The following is a 20657-nucleotide window of genomic DNA, read 5'->3' on the forward strand; positions in this document are numbered from 1 at the left end:
GTGTTGCTCTCTCTAACCCAGACCTGGTCACCTGTCTGGAGCAAAGAAAAGAGCCCTACAATGTAAAGATACATGAGGCAGTAGCCAGTTAGGTGACAGTGAATGAAGGAGAGGACACAGGCAAGGGGACTAAGATGAAGAAGGAAGCCAGGCCTTTAAAGGTAGTTTGGGAAAGCTCTGCTTCAGTGGAAATAATTTCTGAAAAGGCTGCATTTTTTCCCAATATTCATGAATAGGGGCATCTTCTGTCCCATGTTGTTAAATCTTCTGAGAATTCTCTCTTTTTTCTTTTTTAGAAAAAAAATTTTTTTTTTTTAAAGAGACAGGCTTTCACCATGTTGGCCAGGATGGTCTCGATCTCTTGACCTCATGATCCGCCTGCCTCGGCCTCCCAAAGTGCTGGGATTATAGGCGTGAGCCACGGCGCCCGGCCTAAGAATTATCTTTTTAGTGATCTCCCTTAAAGTTTACAGGGAAAGCCAATGTCTACTTTATCACTTATAAGGGGCTGCATGATCTGATGCTGTTCCATTGCTTTTGGAGACATTGGAATATTTGTATATTGAGGAGATCTATGTCAAAGTATTTTTTTCAAATACTCTTTTTGTATCTTGTCTAAAATGTGTAAGGTGAGTAGTGGTCATACTGGAATTTGGTTCAGAAATCCTAGGAATACCAGGGACAGATGTTGTATCTTTTCTGCTTAGTGATTTTTAATCTTACAGAGGTTGCAAATATAATTCTACAAAAATTCTTATTCAGCAATTTTATCAGAACAATAAGTATTTTCCTAAATATGAAAAAATGTAATATTACTTCAAAATGTTATTGTTTTAGTATAAACTGAGATTTGTGATTTAAACTCTTTATGTGCAAATTTTCAAATTTTAATGTAGTTTAAAGCACAGATTTCCAAACTTTTGGCTTCCTTGGGCCACACTGGAAGAATTGTCTTGAGCCACACATAAAATACACTAATACTAACGATAGCTGATGAGCTTAAAAAAAAAAAGATTCATGGATAATTTTGTGACATCTACCACCATAGATAAGGGTTGGACACTACTGGATAAAGTATCTGCTCACCTTCTAGGTTTCTTAAATGCTCTATGTCATTAACCAAGCAGGAACCTTGCTAAGTGTATATTAAGCTCTCAGTCGTTACCTTATTGCTTTTTTTTTATCTTTCCCTTTTACTGAGTTCAATGCATAAAGTGATCGCTATTATAAGTTTAAAATATGTTCAGATTTTTGCATGTATACATGTAATTATTAGTGTTACAAACTCAGGAAGAAAAATTAACAGATTTTATTTCAGGATGGCAGTCAACTCACAAAGCTATATTATATTCTAATAACCACAAGTGTTATACCATTATAGTCAAAATAAACACCTCAGCAAGTTGTCAAAATTTCAAAAAATAAAAGGGATAAGCTAACAAAAAATATTCAAGTAGTTACATTGAAAGACATCATTTTGTTAAGCTGACATCATCTTGTTTCATACAAAAAGAAACTAACATATTTAAAATCAAAGCTTTCAAATTTCATGTTCCAGTTTTTAATCACCAAAAATTCCATAATTAACTCTACCTCATTCATTCACCCCAAAATAATAATCATTAAGGAAGCCAAATGACCATCATTTTCCTTTTCCTCATTTTACCAAAATAATTTTATAGCTGAAAGGAATTTTAACAATATACAGCAAATTATCACCTGATCTCCTAATAAAGGCTGAAAATCAGAGGTCAAAGGACTTGAATGAATTCCACAGCTCTCCAGCAAGAAAGCCAAAATTAGATTTGTCTCTCCTGAAACATAGTCCTGTTTTTCTTGGCAATCCATTGTTAGAGTTAATGTTTCCTAAAAAAATAGTGGGCCTAAAAACCATTTAAATTATACGTCAAAATGAGCTTTCTCAACTGCCAGATACAAATCTGGCCATTACATGAAAGTCACCTACTTTCATCCAGTCAGTTTTATCTGTCTTTGCTGTTACAGCTGTGATTGTTTGTTTTATCATAGAACGTAAATAAATTTATTGTGAAATATGTGTTCAGTGCACAATATAGTCAACAGTTTAATAAATCTCATCATTTAAAACAATTTTTATCTAAGAGGTTCACAAATTTTTAAAAATTATCCCAGGTAATTTGTTTCTAAGAAAAAAAATACTGTCTCATATGATTATTTCTTGCCTGATATGAATAGCTTTGAATCTGTCAGAACTTTCTGGATTCTGTGAAATTAGCAGGTTTTTTTTTTTTTTTCTCCTGAGTCTTTTTTTACAAGAAGTACTAGTATGAACAGAACTTCCACTCAAAGAATCTGGGTTACCTTTAAAAATTTTTCTAGTCTACTTTTATAACTTTTTTCAAAAACTGAGTCATAGAAATGGAGGAGACTGTTTTTCACTCTTAAGCATATTTACATCTAAATCATTTTAGTCACAGGAGATACTTTCCTCCCTGAAAAAAAATCCGATCTTCTCTTGGTGCCTAATTCCGTCATTTAGTTGGCTTCATGGCCAATCAAATTTGTATCTTCTCATAATGCTGATTAAACTATTTACTTTGATAACCTCTATTTCCGGAGAGGTCAGAGTCAGTTAGAAGGCTGGTGCTGTGATCTAATGGCACGTAGCTCACTCTTGGTAAAGATCTTTAATTATGACCCAAATCTAGTTTACCTCTGCTGAGCAGAGGCACAGGAGGATATCCTGGAATAAAGAAAGATCTACTAGGAATAAAGAAAGATCTAGTAGGAAGATCTTTCTTTTATCAGTATGCTCATTCTTTTAATAAACATCTATTGATCACCTTAATAGGGATACTGACATAATATGATACCATTTGGATACAAAGTTAGGAAAATAAGAAAATACATTCAGTCTGCTTATCATACATAAAGATAATTTGGAAAGAGTCACAATAACAACAGCAAAAAACATGTCCTTGGTGTATGCATAGGAGAGGAAAACAGTAGATGGGAGGCAGAACTATAAGGGCACTTCCTGAACCATGTTAGTGTATTACATATTCAAAAATACAATAAACGGAATTAAAGTCAATAGGCTCTTTTTTTCTTTTTGAGACAGGGCCTCACTCTGTCACTCAGGCTGGAGTACAGTAGTTCTGTCTTGGCTCACTGCAACCTCTGCCTCTTGGGCTCAAGCAGTTCTCCTGCCTCAGCCTCCCAAGTAGCTGGGACCACAGGCATGGACCACCAGGCCTGGCTAATTTTTTTTTGTAGAGACAGGTTTTTGCTATGTAGGCCAGGCTGGTCTTGAACTCCTGAGCTCAAGCAATCCACCTGCCTTGGCATCTCAAAGTGCTGGGATTATAGGGGCTAGCCACCATGCCTGGATGATATGCTCTTTTTAGTTATTATACTTTAAATTCTGGGGTACATGTGCAGAACGTGCAGGTTTGTTCAACCGGTATACACGTGCCATGGTGGTTTGCTGCACCCATCAACCCATCACCTACATTATGTATTTCTCCTAATGCTATCCCTCCCCTAAACCCCACCCATAACAGGCAGTGATCTATAACGTTCCCCTCCCTGTGTCCATGTGTTCTCATTGAACAGCTTCCACTTATGAGTGAGAAAATGTAGTGGTTGGTTTTCTGTTCCTGTGTTTGCTGAGAATGATGGTTTCAGGTTTCATCCATGTACCTGCAAAGGACATGAACTCATTCCTTTTTATGGCTGCATAATAACTCATGGTATATATGTGTCACATTTCATTGATAAGCATTTGGGTTGGTTCCAAGTCTTTGCTATTGTGAATAGTGCTGCTAATAAACAAATATACATGTGCATGTGTCTTTAGAGTAGAATGATTTATAATCCTTTGGGTATATACCCAGTAAAGGGATTGCTGGGTCAAAGGGTATTTCTGGTTCTAGATCCTTGAGAAATTGCTACACTGTCTTCTACAATGGTTGAACTAATTTCTACCCCCACCAACAATGTAAAACCATTTCTATTTCTCCACATCCTCTCCAGCATCTGTTGTTTCCTGACTTCTTAATGATCACCATTCTAACTGGCATGAGATAGTATCTCAATGTGGTTTTGATTTGCATTTCTCTAATGATCAGTGATGATAAGCTTTTTTCCATATGTTTGTTGGCTGCATAAATGTCTTCTTTTGAGAGGTGTCTGTTCATATCCTTCATTATTTTTAAGACAGTGTGTGGTAAGTGTTGTAAAAGAGGTATGCAGAAGGTGTTACTGAAGCACAAAAGAATGTCTCAACTGGAAGAAATTTGAAAAGACTCCATAGAAGTAGTATTTTAGCTAAGTTTTGAAAATGTGTAGGCATCTGTCAGGAGTCCCTGAAGAAAATCATTCTTTCAGAAGAGCAGGTTTAACTGCCTTTCTGCCAACCAGGCATTCTTTAAGCATGGATTCATAATTGACCCAACGATGAACCTGATCAAAAAGTTCAGTACCATCTGAACCTGCTGCTCTTATTAGTTCATCTTCTCCACCAGGATGATACTCCATATAAGGGCTGACATTATAAACGAAACCTCTTATGCATATCCAGCAATCATCTTTTTTGTTGTGTTTTTTAAGTTCTTCAGTTACTTCAATTAACCTGCCTTTTAATCCTGTTAGATCCTTTCCACTTTTGGTCAGTCGAATCCAATCTATAAGGCTTCTGCCCTGTTTTAAAGGTACCTTGCTACGCCCCCCCAGTGGCAACAAGCTGCTGAGACCTGGGGGCTGGGAAAGACTGGGAAGGGACGTTCAGCATCTTGAAACCCGTGCCCCGGGCCCTGCCTAGGTTTGCCGCGGACTAGCACCTCCAGCCCCGGCGTGGTGGCCAGGCAGAGGCCAAGCCCCTGACCCACCCGTTACCTTATTTCTTAATAACTATTATAATTTAGTCTTATTTAGTAGGAAGCCTGAGATTCTGTCATTGAGATCTATCTATCTATATATATAAAAATGTGTGTCTCTCACACACATGCACACCTAAATAAGTTATAGAGGTATATAGTAAACATTGTTGATAGATTCTTGGAAACTGAAAGTGAAGCAACATATCATTTAAGAAAACTGATTTTAGGGCCAGGTGTGGTGGCTCACGCCTGTAATCCCAGCACTTTAGGAGGCCGAGGCAGGTGGATCATGAGGTCAGGAGTTCGAGACCAGCCTGGCCAGCATGGCAAAACCCATGTCTACTAAAAATACAAAAAATTAGCTGGGCTTGGTGGCAAGTGCCTGTAATCCAGCTACTCTGGAGGCTGAGGCAGGAGAATCATTGAACCTGGGAGGCAGAGGTTACAGTGAGCCAAGATTGTACCATTGCACTCCAGTCTAGATGACAAGAGCAAAACTCTGTCTCAAAAAAAAAAAAAAGAAAAAAGAAAAAGAAAACTAATTTTACCAGAGTTTAACTGATACAACAAGAGTTATGTTTGGCATATAGCAACATTGCTTCAAGTTACAGTTTTCAAGAACCTGTTTTTTACATTAAGTGAGGACTTACTATACATCTTTGTGTGATATGGATTTTTCTGATAAATAAAAGTATATATTTAATGTGTACAGTGTAGTGATTTGATACACATATTTTTGTGATGATTTGATATGCATATATTTTATTGTAAAAATATAGTCAAGTTGATCGACACATCTTTTACCTCACATAGATAACTATATTGTTTTTGGTAATAACACTTAAGGTCTACTGTTTTAGCAAATTATAAGCATACATTACAGTATTACTAACTATAAACATAATGCAATTTTTCTAATCTAATGCTATTGTACATCAGATTTCTCAGACTTACTCAACTTATAACTAAAAATTTGTACTCTTTGAATATCTCCTCATATTCCCACCCTTAGGCACTAACAACCACCATTCTACTTTCTGCTTTGTGAAAGCAGAGTTTACATTTTTCGATTCCCCATCTCAGTGAGAAGAAGGAGTTTCTTTGTCTCTTTGTGTTTGGCTAATTTTATTTAGCATCATGTCCTCTAGGTCTATCCATGTTGTAAATGGCTAGATTTCCTTTTTTCTTGTGGCTGAATGGCATTCTACTGTGGATATATACACACCATATTTTGACAATTGTAAATATACTACAATGAACATGGGGCTGAAGATATTTCTTCAAGGTGCTCATTTAATTTCTTTGGTAGTATGCTCAGAAGTGGTATTGCTGGATTATATGATATTTCCATTTTTATTTTTTAGTTTTTTTTTTTATGATGACTTTATCAATTTACATTTCACCAACAGCATACAGCATTTCCCTTGTATGTATGTCTTCTTTGGGAAAAAAAATTTTATTGGCTTTTTTTGAATGGCTTATCCTCATCATTATTGTTTTGCTTTGAATTGCAGAAGTTTTTTATACATTTTGGACATGGATATTAACTTTTTTCTTTTCTTTTCTTTTCTTTTTGAGATGGAGTTTTCCTCTTGTTGCCCAGGCTGGAGTGCAGTGGTGCTCTCAGCTCACTGCAACCTCCACCTGCTGGGTTCAAGCGATTCTTCTGCCTCAGCCTCCCAAATAGCTGGGATTATAGGCATGCACCATCAAGCCTGGCTAATTTTGTATTTTTAGTAGAGATAGGGTTTCTTCATGTTGGTCAGGCTGGTCTCTAACTCCTGACCTCAGGTGATCCACCCACCTCCCAGAATTAACTTATCAGATATATTGCTTGCAAATATTTGTATCATGTAGGGTTTTTAGGAAAAAATTTTTTTTTCTGTACAGAAGCAGTTTACTTTGATACAGTCTCATTTGTTTGTGTTTTCTTTTGTTAGCATATCAAGAAAGTTATTGCCAAGATTGAAGTATTGAAATGCGAGATTACAAAATTAACACCAAGACAAAAGTATGCCAAATTGCAGGGTCTTTATTGTCAGCGACCACGGAGGACTCACGTCTCTCCAACCCATGGCCTTGTAAGGAGGGTGACAAGACCTTTTTATGCTCGTATAAACCACCTTGGAGTGAGTGTGTAGGGCGGGGGTGGGGGTGAAGGGATTCAGACATTCTGAAGGCCAGGGGATTCCGTAAATCACCTCCCGGGCAGAGAGGAGGGTGCGGGACTCCGGACATTCCGAGGGCTAGGGGACTTGTCACTTCGATTGTTACCTAAGTGGTTTACAGAAGTCAAGATAAGCATTAGTTTACACACCGTCTGGGCAGAGGTGGAATCCACAGATTTTAGTTACTTATTACAAGTCACAGGGGCCAGGATGGAATTAGCTTGGGCTGCTTATTCTGGTCATTACCGGTAAGCAAAGGCCAGAAATTCTGGCAGTTACTGATAAGAAAAGGTAAGCAGCTTTACATAGTGAGCATTTTGCAGAGCAAGTTAGCAGTTTTATTTACAGAAGCCAACCGAGGCCAGCAGTTATTGTGAGGAGAATGGGGCAGCTGTTACAACTTATTTTTGGGAAACAGCTTTGTCTTTTATAAAATGGCATTGCTCAGGTTCCAGCTACAGCACAAGAAGAGTACCAACGAGGATTTTCCATATGTTTTCTTCAGGAGTTCTAAGGTTTTTTATCTTACATTTAAGTGTTTTATTTTGAGTTAATTTTGGGGTATGGTGTAAGAAAATGATCTACTTCTGTTCTTTTGCTTGTGGATATCCAGTTTTTCTGGCACCATGTATTGACAAGACTATAATTTCTGCAAGTTCCCTTGCCAAAATTAGTTGGTCTTGTATGTATGCATGGATTTGTTTCTGGGCTCTCTTTTCTGTTCCATTGTTTTTTGTGTCTGTATTTGTGTACATGATGTTGGGTACCAGCCCCTACACTGTTTGTAAGTGCCCTTAGTCCCGGCAGTGAGGAGGGATTGAGAAAAGGAAATATAGACAAAGATACTATTGTACTGACCCGAGCATAAAAAGTCAACACCAAGACAAAAGTATGCCAAATTGCAGGTGTCTTTATTGCCGGCGACCACTGAGGACTCGCGTCTCTCCAATCCGTGGCCCCGAAAGGAGGGTGTCAAGACCTTTTATACCTGCAAAAATCACCTTGGGAGTGAGGGTGAGGGGCTTCAGACATTCTGAGGGCTAATGAATTCTTTAAATCACATTCTGGGCGGAGATGAGGGTGAGGGATTCTGGACATTCCAGTGGATTCCTGGGTGAAGATGAGGGTGAGGGGCTCTGGACATTCCGAGGGCCAGGGGACTTTTTGATATTCTGGTTGTTACTTAAGTGGTTCACAAAAGTCAAGATTAGCATTTCTTTACACATTGTCTGGGTAGGGTGGCGATTACAGTCCTTAATTACTTATTCACATTTGGGTTATAGAGAGCAGTTTCAACAGAAAGCTGAGGTATGGTTGAGGTATGCAGTTTTATGGGGCTTTTTACCATGTCACAGACACAAGAGTAGAATTTTACAGCATGGAGGCTGCCTTGGTGTAGAGTTCTGGTTTCCACAGGCTTTTATTAGGTGCATACACTTGTTAATTGAGGGGTGGGGGAGCAGGGGAGGTGATCAGGGGAGGCTTTGAAAATGTTGGACAAGGCCTTGAGACTAATGTGGGCAAGATAACCATAGGGAGCCGTGTGGTCTGCAGTATTCACTAACAGATGTCCTAGAACACTGAATTCCACCACTGGTTGCTATTAAGGTGCATTTGCATCAGAAGCATAGCTGATAAGGAACCCCCAGGTCTGACCACACCCAATGCATCAAGGAGCTTTTATTTCCCCAGCATTGCTTACACAGACAATCAAAACCACTCCAGATTCTGAGAACCTAGGCAGAGCCTGTGGTGTTGGGTTATCTCTGCCCTGCAAGGCTTTTCTTCCTTATAAGTTCCCATCTGCAAAGATTCTCCTGGATCTTATGAGCAGAGGTTGCCTCTCTTCTCAGAGATCTTGTACAGGTCTTCTCTAGGAGACCCTCTTGCAGACTCCATGTTGAGAAGGCATTCGTGAGACCAAATCAATATTTCCTGCTCTTCAACCACCCTGAGGTGTTCTACAGTTTTACAGCGCTCTCAGATGGTCTTTTACCTTAGGCCTCCTGTTGCCACTTGATTTCTACTTTACTGCACGAATATTTAATATAGCATAGTTTGGCATATAAACTTCAGTGTACAATAAGTAAAGCAAGCTTATAATTTTTTCTTTCTTTCTTTTTTTTTTTTTGAGACGGAGTTTCGCTCTTGTTACCCAGGCTGGAGCGCAATGGCACGATCTCGGCTGACCGCAACCTCCGCCTCCTGGGTTCAGGCAATTCTCCTGCCTCAGCCTCCTGAGTAGCTGGGATTACAGGCATGCGCCACCATGCCCAGCTAATTTTTTTGTATTTTTAGTAGAGACGGGGTTTCACCATGTTGACCAGGTTGGTCTCGATCTCTCGACCTCGTGATCCACCCGCCTCGGCCTCCCAAAGTGCTGGGATTACAGGCTTGAGCCACTGCACCCGGCCAGCAAGCTTATAATTATTTCACTGGAAATAACATAGGTCTGCCCCCGGCCATCTTAACCCACACATACCGTACTTTTTTGCTTACTATAACCTTTAAATAAAGTTTAAAATGAGAAAGTATGATACGCTTAGCTTTGTTCTTTCTCAAGATAGCTCAGATTTAAGGTTATACTTGAATTTTAAAATTTTGTGGTTTTGTTTTGTTTTTTGACATGGCGTTTTACTCTAGTTGCACAGGCTGTAGTGCCATGGCGCAATTTCAGCTCACTACAACCTCCACTTCCCAGGTTCAAGCAATTCTCCTCCTTTAGCCTCCTGAGTAGCTGGGATTACAGGCATGCATCACAACATCCAGCTATTTCTTTGTATTTTTAGTAGAGACGGGGTTTCACCATGTTGACCTGTCTGGTTTCAAACTCCTGACCTCAGGTGATCCACCCGCCTGGCCTACCAAAGTACTGAGATTACAGATGTGAGCCACCACACCCAGCCTACAATTGTGTTTTCTATAACTGTGAATAATGTCATGAAAATTTTGATAGGGATTGCCTTTGAATCCACAAATCACTTTCAATAATATACTTTGGGCCGAGCGCGGTGGCTCATGCCTATAATCCCAGCACTTTGGAAGGCCAAGGTGGGTGGATCATGAAGTCAGGAGATCAAGACCATCCTGGTCAACATGGTGAAACCCCGTCCCTACTAAAAATACAAAAAAAAAATTAGCTGGGCATGGTGGCACACACCTGTAGCCCAGCTACTCAGGAGGCTGAGGCAGGAGAATTGCTTGAACCAAGGAGGCAGAGGCTGTGGTGAACCGAGATCACGCCATTACACTCCAGCCTGGGTAACAAGAGCAAAACTTTGTCTCAAAAAATATGTGTGTGTGTGTGTGTGTGTGTGTGTATTGACAATATTATTCCAATGGAATGCGTTTATTTGCTTGTGCCTGCTTCAATTTCTATCATTGTATTTAGTGTATAAATTTGTTATACACTAGATTTTATACCTTACTGTATTTAGTGTATAGATTTTTTTAATTTCATTGGTTAAATTTATTTTGAGTCGATTTTTTTTTAAATTGCATTTTAGGTTTTGGGGTACATGTGAAGAACATGCAAGACTGTTGCATAGGTACACACATGGCAGTGTGATTTGCTGCCTTCCTCCCCATCACCTGTATCTGGCATTTCTCCCCATGCTATCTTTCCCCAACTTCCCATGTTCCACTTTCCCTCCCCTATTTCGCCCTGACAGACCCGTGTGGGATTCTCCCCTCTATGTGTCCATGTGTTCAACACCCACCTACGAGTGAGAACATGTGGTGTTTGATTTTCTGTTCTTGTGTCAGTTTGCTGAGAATGATGGTTTCCAGGCTCATCCATGTTTCTACAAAGGACATGACTCATCGTTTTTGATGGCTGCAAAGTATTCCATGGTGTATATGTGCCACATTTTCCCTGTTCAGTCTGTCATTGATGGGCATTTGGATTGGTTCCAGGTCTTTGCTATTGTAAACAGTGCTGCAATGAAACTTTGTGTGCACGTGTCCTTATAGTAGAACGATTTATAATCCTTTGGTTATATACCCAGTAATGGGATTGCTGGGTCAAATGGAATTTATATTTCTAGGTCCTTGAGGCATTGCCACACTGTCTTCCACAATGGTCGAACTAATTTACACTCCCACCAACAGTGTAAAAGTATTCCTATTTCTCTACATCCTCTCCAGCATCAGTTGTCTCCTGATTCTTTAACGATTGCCATTCTAACTGGCGTGAGAAGGTATCTCAATGTACTTTTGATTTGCATATCTCTAATGACCAGTGATAATGAACATTTTTTCATATGTTTGTTGGCCTCATGTATATCTTCTTTTGTAAAGTGTCTGTTCATATCCTTCGCCCAATTTTGAATGGGCTTATTTGTTTTTTTCTTGTAAACCTGTTTTAGTTCTTTGTAGATTCTGGATATGAGCCCTTTGTCAGATGGGTAGATTGCAAAAATTTTTTCCCATTCTGTTGGTTGCCGATTCACTCTAATTTAGACTGTTTCTTTGGCCATGCAGAAGCTGTGGAGTTTGATTAGGTCCCATTTGTCTATTTTGGCTTTTGTTGCCAATGCTTTTGGTGTTTTGATCATGAAGTCCTTGACTACGCCTGTGTCCTGAATGTTTTTGCCTACATTTTCTTATAGGGTTTTGATGGTGTTAGGTCTTATGTTTAAGTCTTTAATCCATCTGGAGTTAATTTTAGTGTAAGATGTCAGGAAGGGGTCCAGTTTCTGCTTTCTGCACATGGGTAACCAGTTTTTCCAACACCATTTATTAAACAGGGACTCCTTTCCCCATTGCTTGTTTTTGTCAGGTTTGTCAAAGATCACATGGTTGTGGATGTGTGGTGTTGCCTCTGAGGCCTCTGTTGTATTCCATTGGTCTATATCTCTGTTTTGGTACCAGTACCATGCCGTTTTGATTACTGTAGCCTTGTAGTATAGTCGGAAGTCTAAGAGTGTGATGCCTCCAACTGTGTTCTTTTTGCTTAGAATTGACTTGGCTATGTGGGCTCTCTTTTGGTTCCATATGAAGTTTAACATGGTTTTTTCCAGTTCTATGAGGAAGGTCATGGGTAGCTTGATGGGGATAGCGTTGAATCTGTAAATTACCTTGGGCAGTATGGCCATTTACACCATATTGATTCTTCCTAACCATGAACATGGAATGTTTCTCCATCTGTTTTTGTCCTCTCTTATTTTGTTGAGAAGTGGTTTGTAATTCTCCTTGAAGAGGTCCTTTACATTCCTTGTTAGTTGTACTCCTAGGTATTTTATTCTCTTTAGCAATTGTGAATGGCAGTTCATTCTCTATTTGGCTCCCTTTAAGTCTGTTATTGGTGTATAGGAATGCTTGTGATTTTTGCACACTGATTTTTGTATCCTGAGGCTTTGCTGAAGTTGCTTATCAGGTTCAGGAGATTTTGGGCTGAGATGATGAGGTCTTCTAAATATACAATCATGTTGTCTGCAAATAGAGACAATTTGACTTCCTCCTTTCCTAATTGAATACCTTTTATTTCTTTTTCTTGCCTGATTGCTCTTGCCTGATTGCTCTGGCTAGAACTTCCAATACTATTGAATAGGACTGGTGAGAGAGGGCATCCTTATCTAGTGCCAGATTTCAAAGGGAATGCTTCCAGTTTTTGCCCATTCAGTATGGTATTGGCTGTTGGTTTGTTGTAAATAGCTTTTATTATTTTGAGATACGTTCCGTCAATACCTAGTTTATTGAGGGTTTTTGGCATACAGTGCTGTTGAATTTTGTCAAAGGCCTTCTCTGCATCTATTGAGATAATCATGTGGTTTTTGTCTTTGGTTCTGTTTGTGTGATGAATTACGTTTATAGACTTGCATATGTTGAACCAGCCTTGCATCTTAGGGATGAAGCCTACTTGATCATGGTGGATAAGCTTTTTGATGTGCTGTTGCAATCGGTTTGCCAGTATTTTATTGAAGATTTTTGCATCTATGTTCATCATGAATATTGCTGAAGTTTTTTTTTCTTGTTGAGTCTCTGCCGGGTTTTGGTATCAGGACAACGTAGGTCTCATAAAATTATTTGGGAAGGATTCCCTCTTTTGGGATTGTTTGAAATAGTTTCAGAATGAATGGTACCAGCGCCTCTTTGTATGCCTGGTAGAATTTGACTGTGAACCCATCTGGACCTGGACTTTTTTTGGGTGGTAGGCTCTTTATTCCTGCCTCAACTTCTGCCCTTCTTATTGGTCTGTTCAGGGTTTCAAGTTCTTCCTGGTTTATGCTTGGGAGGGTGCAAGCATCCAGGAATTTATCCATTTCTTTCAGGTTTACTAGTTTATGTGCATAGAGTTGTTTGTAATAATCTCTGATGATGGTTTGTATTTATGTGGGATCTATGGTGATAACACCTTTATCGTTTTTTATTGCATCTATTTGATTATTCTCTCTTCTTTTTTATTAATCTGGCTAGTAGTGGATTGTTTTGTTGATCTTTTTAAGAAACCAGTTCCTGGATTTATTGATTTTCCGACGGGTTTCTTTGTGTCTCTATCTCCTTCAGTTCTGCTCTGATCTTAGTTATTTCTTGTCTTCTGCTAGGTTTTGAGTTTTTTTGGTCTTGCTCCTCTAGGTCTTTCAGTTTTGATGATAGAGTGTCAATTTTAGATCTTTCTTTGCTTCTCATATGGGCATTCATTGCTATATATTTTCCTGTAGACACTACTTTAAATGTGTCCTAGAGATTCTGGTATATTGTGTCTTCGTTCTCGTTGGTTTGTAAGAAGATTTTATTTCTGCCTTCATTTCATTGTTTATCCAGTCAGCATTCAAGAGCCAGTTGTTCAGTTTCCATGAAGCTGTGCGGTTCTGAGTTAGTTTCTGAATTCTGAGTTCTAACTTGATTGCACTGTGGTCTGAGAGATTGTTTGTTATGATTTCCGTTCTTTTGCATTTGCTGAGGAGTGATTTACTTCTAATTATGTGGTCAATTTTAGAGTAGGTGTGATGTGGTGCTGACAAGAATGTATATTCTGTGGATTTGGGGTGGAGAGTTCTGTAAATGTCTATTTGGTTTGCTTGGTTCAGGTCTGAGTTCAAGTCCTGGATATCCTTGTTAATTTTCTGTCTCATTGATCTGTGTCATATTGACAATGGGGTGTTAAAGTCTCCCACTATTATTATGTGGGAGTCTGAGTCTCTTTGTAAGTCATTAAGAACTTACTTTCTGGGCACTCCTGTATTGGGTGCATATATATTTAGGATTGTTAGCTCTTCTCTTTGCATTGATCCTTTTACCATTATGTAATGTCCTTCTTTGTCTCTTTTGATTTTTGTTGGTTCTTTTTTTTTTTTGAGACGGAATTTTGCTCTTGTTACCTGGGCTGGACTGCAATGGCACGATCTCGGCTCACCACAACCTCCGCCTCCTGGGTTCAGGCAATTCTCCTGCCTCAGCCTCCTGAGTAGCTGGAATTACAGGGACGCGCCACCATACCCAGCTAATTTTTTGTATTTTTAGTAGAGACGGGTTCACCATGTCGACCAGGATGGTCTCGATCTCTTGACCTCGTGATCCACCCACCTCGGCCTCCCAAAGTGCTGGGATTACAGGCTTGAGCCACCGTGCCGGGCCCTCTTTGTTGGTTTAAAATCTATTGTATCAGAGATGAGAATTGCAACTCATGCTTTTTTTTGCTCTCCATTTGCTTGGTAAATCTTCCTCTGTCCCTTTATTTTGAGCCTTTGTGTATCTTTGCATGTGAGATGGGTTTCCTGGATACAGCACACCGATGGGTTTTGGCTTTTTATCCAATTTGCCAGTCTGTGTCTTTTGATTGGGGTGTTTAGCCCATTTACATTTTGGGTTGATATTGTTGTGTGTGAATTTGATCCTGCCATTTTGACGCTAGCTGGCTGTTTTGCCCGTTAGTTGATGCAGTTTCTTCATCGTGTCAATGCTCTTACCATTTGGTATGTTTTTGGAATGGCTGGTACTGGTTCTTCCTTTCTATGTATAGTGCTTCTTTCAGGAGCTCTTGTAAAGCAGGTCTGGTGGTGATAAAATCTGTGAATACTTGCTTGTTTGCAAAGGATTTTATTTCTCCACTTATAAAGTTTAGTTTGGCTGGATATGAAATTCTGGGTTGAAAGTTCTTTTCTCTAAGGATGTTGAATATTGGCCCCCACTGTCTTCTGGCTTGTAGGGTTTCTGCTGAGAGACCTGCTGTGAGTCTGATGGGCTTCCCTTTGTGGGTAACTCGACCTTTCTGTCTGGCTGCCCTTAGCATTTTCTCCTTCATTTCAACCCTGGTGAATCTGACGATTATGAGCCTTGGGGTTGCTCTTCTTGAGGAATATCTTTGTGGTGTTCTCTATTTTTTGGACTTGAATGTTGACCTGCCTTGCTTGATTGGGGAAGTTTTCCTGGATAATATCCTGAAGAGTATTTTCCAGCTTGGATTCATTCTCTCTGTCACATTCAGGTACACCTATCAAATGTAGATTAGGTCTTTTCACATAGTCCCGTACTTCTTGTAGGCTTTGTTCATTCCTTTTTACCCTTTTTTCTCTAATCTTGCCTTCTCGTTTTATTTCATTGAGTTGATCTTCGACCTCTGATATTCTTTCTTCTGCTTGGTCAATTCAGCTGTTGAAACTTGTGCATGCTTCACGAAGTTCTCGTTTTGTGTTTCTCAGCTCTATCAATTCACTTATATTCCTTTCTAAGTTGTTTATTCTCGTTAGCATTCCGTCAAATCTTTTTCAGCGTTCTTAGTTTCTTTACATTGTGTTAAAACATGTTCTTTTAGCTTAGAGAAGTTTCTTATTACCCACCTTCTGAAGCCTGTTTCTGTCAATTCATCACACTTATTCTTCATCTAGCCTTGTTCCCTTGCTAATGAGGACTTGTGATTTCTTGTAGGAAGGGAGGTGTTCTGGTTTCGGGTGTTTTCTTTTTTTTTTTTTTGTGCTGGCTTCTTCCCAGCTTTGTGGATTCATCTACCTGTCACCTTTGCAGTTGTTGACTTTCAGATTGAGTCTCTGAGTGGACGTCTAGTTTGTTGATGAAGTTATTTCCTTCTGATTCTTAGTTTTTCTTCTAACATTTAGGCCCCTTTGCTATAGGACTGCTGAGGTCTACTCCAGTCCCTCCTTGCCTGGGGATCACCTGCAGCAGCTGCAGAACAGTAAGGGTTGCTGCCAGTTTCTGTTTCTGCTATCTTTGTTCCAGAAGGATACCCTCCAGTTGTCACTCTGAGTTCTTTTTTATGAGGTGACTCTTTGGATATACAGGGGTCAGGGAGCTACTTGAGGATACAGTCTGTCCTTTATAGGAGCTCAAGTGCTGAGTTGTGAGCTCCGTGGTTCATTCAGAGCTGCTGAGCAGGTACGTTTAAGTCTGCTGCAGCAGAACTTATAAACGCCTTTTTTTTTCCTAGGTGCTCTGTCCTGGGGAGTTAGGGCTTTGTCAGTTTGTATTGTGCTGCTGCCTTTTTTCAGGGCTGCCCTGCCCAGCAAGCAGGCAGCCTAGTTATACTATCTGCCTGCAGAGGCTTTGCTGAGCTGCTGTGGACTCTGCCCAGCTGCTGTGTGAACTTCCCTGCAGTCCTGTTTATATGGATATAGTTAGAACTGCCTATGCAATGGCAGCCCACCTCTGTAATGGCAGACTCTCTCTGTAATTGTGGGCTGCCTTGGCAATAGCAGACTACCTCCATAGTGGTGGACTGCCTCAGTAATGGCGGATGCCCCTCCCCCAAAGAGGTGGACTGTCCCAGTTCAGCTGTGCTTGCTGTGAAACTGTCAATCCAGAGCGTTTCAGATTGCTGTTTTTTTTTTTTTTGGTGCGGTGGGACTCATCAAGCCTGATCACCTGGCTTCCTGCCTCAAACCCGCCCCCCCTTTTTTTAATTCAGTTGAATGGGCGACTCTGTCCCCCAGGTGTTCTAGTAGCCTGTTGAAAAGGTGCCTGGATGTGTGTGATTTCCCGTGCGGCAACCCACTGCGCTGGCTGAAACACCTGTGCTGGGATTCGTGGCGCTTTTTTGCCCGGAAATCTCCTGGCCTGGCTCCCTGTTTCAGTCCCCTTTTTTTGTCAGTTGAATGGGCGACTGTCTCCCAGGAGCTCCAATTGCCAGCTATAATGGCTCCTGGACCCGTGTATTTTGTGTGGAGACTCGCCATGCTGGCCAAAACAGCTGCGCTGGCCACCCGTGGGGCTCCTCCGCCTGGGAATCTCCTGGTCTCTGGGCAATAAAAATCCATCTGGAAATGCAGTGTCCACTCACCCTCTGCACTTTCGCTGGGAGCTGCAATCCTTTGCTGCTCCTAACTGGCCATCTTGGATCCGTCCTAATTTGTTTTTATAGTATTGCTGTGATAACCAGCTTCTTGCCAGCTAAAACTAACTGTTCAGATTTCATACTAAAAGCTGTTCAGGCTTTATATTAGCTTCTTGAGCTGAACAGACTCCATGTTAGGTTCTTCATTTTAGTTATTCTCTCACCATTAATGTGTAACTATAGTATAAAGCTGGGTGAGGCTTTATACTATAAGCCTCAGGAATGGCACACAGGAATGGGCACACAGGAACGCATTTGTTGATAAGAGGCTGAGTTAAGTGGTACCAGCAGATGCAGTCAGCACCCAAAGCCCTCATTATCTATAAGTTGTATGTCATTCATGACAGCTTTACCTCTTTCACCTGGCACTGTTTTATTTCTTATGTATCAGTTGATCTTTTAACTTCTTGCTTACTCTACTTTTGTGAAAATTTGCTTCAACTAGGTTCCCCCTCCGTTTTAGAACTAATGTATAAAAAAATCACCTAACTTTTTCTTCAGGGCCAAGAGAATTTTAGGCATTAGCCACTCTTCGTCTCCAGCTAAATAAAAAAACTCATAATTCAATCTCAAACTGTGGCACATTCCTTGACTTGCTTGGGTAAAACATTGAAAATTGATTTTTAAAAAAATTTTGTTATTTTATGGAAATGAAACAAATATTTGTATGTTGGAGCAGGTATAGTGGTTCAATTTTGTAATCCAAGCACTTTCAGAGGCCAAAGCACGTGGATCACTTCAGCACAAGAGTTTGAGCTGATCCTGGGCCTCAGAGTAAGACCCTGTCTCAAAAACACAAACAAAAAAAACCCCACAAATATTTGTATGTTGATCATGTATTCTGATACCTTAATGAATGCACATTATCTACAAACAGTAACATTTTTACTTCTTTTGCAAGCAGGAGAGCTTTGTTCTCATTTTCGTTGCCTAATTGTTCTGATACAAGCTTTCAGTCATATGTTAAGATAGAAGCTGTTGTCCTGGAGGCAAGCTTGCAGACATTGGCCTCCTGGTCCCTGAAGCAGCTTTGTGTCTGTATATTTTAAGGATTTAACAGTGATTACAGTTTCTATAATCTATTTTTTGGCAGGTAAACATCTCCTTTTGTTGGGTCCGCCGGTTGATGAGATTACCTCTGGTGTTGCAGAGAAGGGTTGTAGCTGCGTCACAAAGGTGCTGCTGTGGGGTCTGCCTTTGATGGTTGTATTACCAGAGATTTGCACAGTCATAGATTCTTTCTGGGTCCAGGAAAGATTAGATTTCCTTGAGGACATTAATCTATATGGCAGACTGTAGGGTTGGGTTTTGAAGTTTGTGTACATGTGATGGTCCAAGTATTAGGTGTATGAATGGATTTGGCTTCTACTGACTGCCTGAGAACAATTTTTGGAGGTCTCTCTGTGGGCCTCTGATTGTGTGCAAATGGCCATGGACTGTGACTAGAAATGGCTAGAACTGAGTCACAGGGCTGCGTCAGGGACAGCTAAGGCTATGGTCTGCAGGCGTGTCTCCGGGGCCCTGGCTGGGTGTGTCTTCCTACAGGTCTCTTGATGGGAAGGACCACTTCTGGACTATAGCTGAGACTGAATTTGAAAGAGGTTATAGAACTGCTTCAGAATCCCCAGTAAGACGAAGCTGCGTACCCTCTTTCTATGTCTGTAGCCATGTCTATGGGCTCTGGAGTTGGCACGTGGGTGAGGGCCTGCTATTTCCAAATAACCCTCCTTGATCTCTTGACTCCACTGAGGTTTGACAACCCTAATTATAGGCAAGCACCTTTCTACTTAGTTTTCTAGGAATGTATTCCTTAAATTATCTTATATAAGTATAATCATACACTGTCACTTTGTTAGTGTCTTATTTGCTTAAAATAATGGCTTTAAGATTTATCCTTCTTGTAGCATCTGGTAAGATATTTTCTTTTGAGTCTCAAGAATTTTTCATTGTATGTGTAAGCCACATCCTTTTAAATTATTCATCTGTTGAAGGATGTTTGAGTTTTTTCACTTTTCGGCTTTTGTAAATAATATGGTTTGGATCTGTGGCTCCATTCAAATCTCACATCAAATCATAATCTCTAATATTGGAGGTGGAGCCTGGTGGGAAGTGATTGGATCATAGGGTTGGCTTCTCATGGATCGTTTGGCACTATCCCCTTTGGTGCTGTCTTCACCTTAGTGAGTGATTTCTCCTGAGATCTCATTTTCTTTCGTTCTGTTTTTTTTTTTAATAGCTACTCCATTGCAATTTAATCTAAAAATGAAATTTCTACAGAAACAGGAACTATTGTAAAAAAGAAAAAAAATTCCTTATTCAAACCTCTTTGTTATGGTAATGGCTGCAAATTTTGCAGCATTTAGAAAATTACGCTGTCAGCAAGCTTTGCTTTAGTAATGAGATGTACAAAATCTAGAAAGCAGATGAAAGTGAATTTTTTCTTCAACATTTTAGTCAAACTTCTGATAATCAGCATTCAAAGTAAATATGGTACATAACAACTCAAGCATACATTAAGATGGAGAACCTGGAGAGTTTGATTTCTTAAATTTTCCAAGAAGCTACCATTGCAACATATAGGATTCCCCCCATTTTAATTTTACAAAGTTTCAAAGGAAACAAAAGGGAGTGGATTACATGTAGACAGCATGTGCACACGTGTACACACATGCAGGGTGGTAGGTAGACTGTCTGATTTCTTATTCCCACCACCCACGTCTCACTTCACAGAAACAATTAGGAAAGGAAAAACCAATGAGTAGTTCTTCAGTTTTCTTTTAATAACTGAGGCTGAGGCAGGAGAATTGCTTGAACCCAGAAGGCGGAGGATACAGTGAGCCAAGATTGTGTCACTGCACTCCAGCCTTGGAGACTGAGATTCTGTCCCAATAAAAGAAAGAAAAAGAAAAAGACAACAAAAAAGATAAAAGGTACAGATAGAACTTAGTACTACCATTTCATTCATTGTTTTCTGACCACTTAGTAGTTTCTGTTTAATTCTTTCATGCTGCCTTCTCTTGTGTAATATTGAGTTTTTGTTGTTTTTATTATTATAAGGGTTATTGCCTTGCGAGGTTCATTACCAAGTTTAAAATGAGGAAACTGAGGCCAGCACAATAAGATTAAATGCCAATTTATTCGGCTCCTGGGTGAGGTTCTGTGGTCCCAGGGGAAAGAGGCCAGAGAAGTCACACCAGACTCCTCTGGGTGAGGGGTTTTATAGGGAGTGAAGGCGTTTGATTGGCTGTGGAGAAACAGGACGTGGACATGGCAAGCTGCTATAGGTAGGTAGGTGGGATTTCCGGATGGGGCAATGTGCTATTGGGCAGGTTTTGGCAGGGC

General features: G+C 40.1%; 1 protein-coding gene across 12 annotated transcripts in view; it reads left to right on the forward strand.

Annotated features, from left to right (window-relative positions):
• LOC103792162 (zinc finger protein 141-like) overlaps positions 1 to 20657 on the forward strand; it is a 117928-nt gene that overhangs the window by 30419 nt on the left and 66852 nt on the right. Inside the window, exon 3 of one of the 12 annotated variants that reach the window (XM_035294427.3) lies at positions 1 to 20657. This exon is cut by the window's right edge and continues 12938 nt beyond it. The exons of the other annotated variants lie outside the window; for them this stretch is intronic. Within the exon in view, the coding sequence (XP_035150318.1) occupies positions 1 to 92 (92 nt within the window). The 3' untranslated portion in view covers positions 93 to 20657. 12 annotated transcript variants of the gene reach the window in all.

This window comes from Callithrix jacchus, chromosome 3 (assembly GCF_049354715.1).
Source record: "Callithrix jacchus isolate 240 chromosome 3, calJac240_pri, whole genome shotgun sequence".
NCBI classification, from domain to species: Eukaryota; Metazoa; Chordata; class Mammalia; order Primates; family Cebidae; genus Callithrix; species Callithrix jacchus.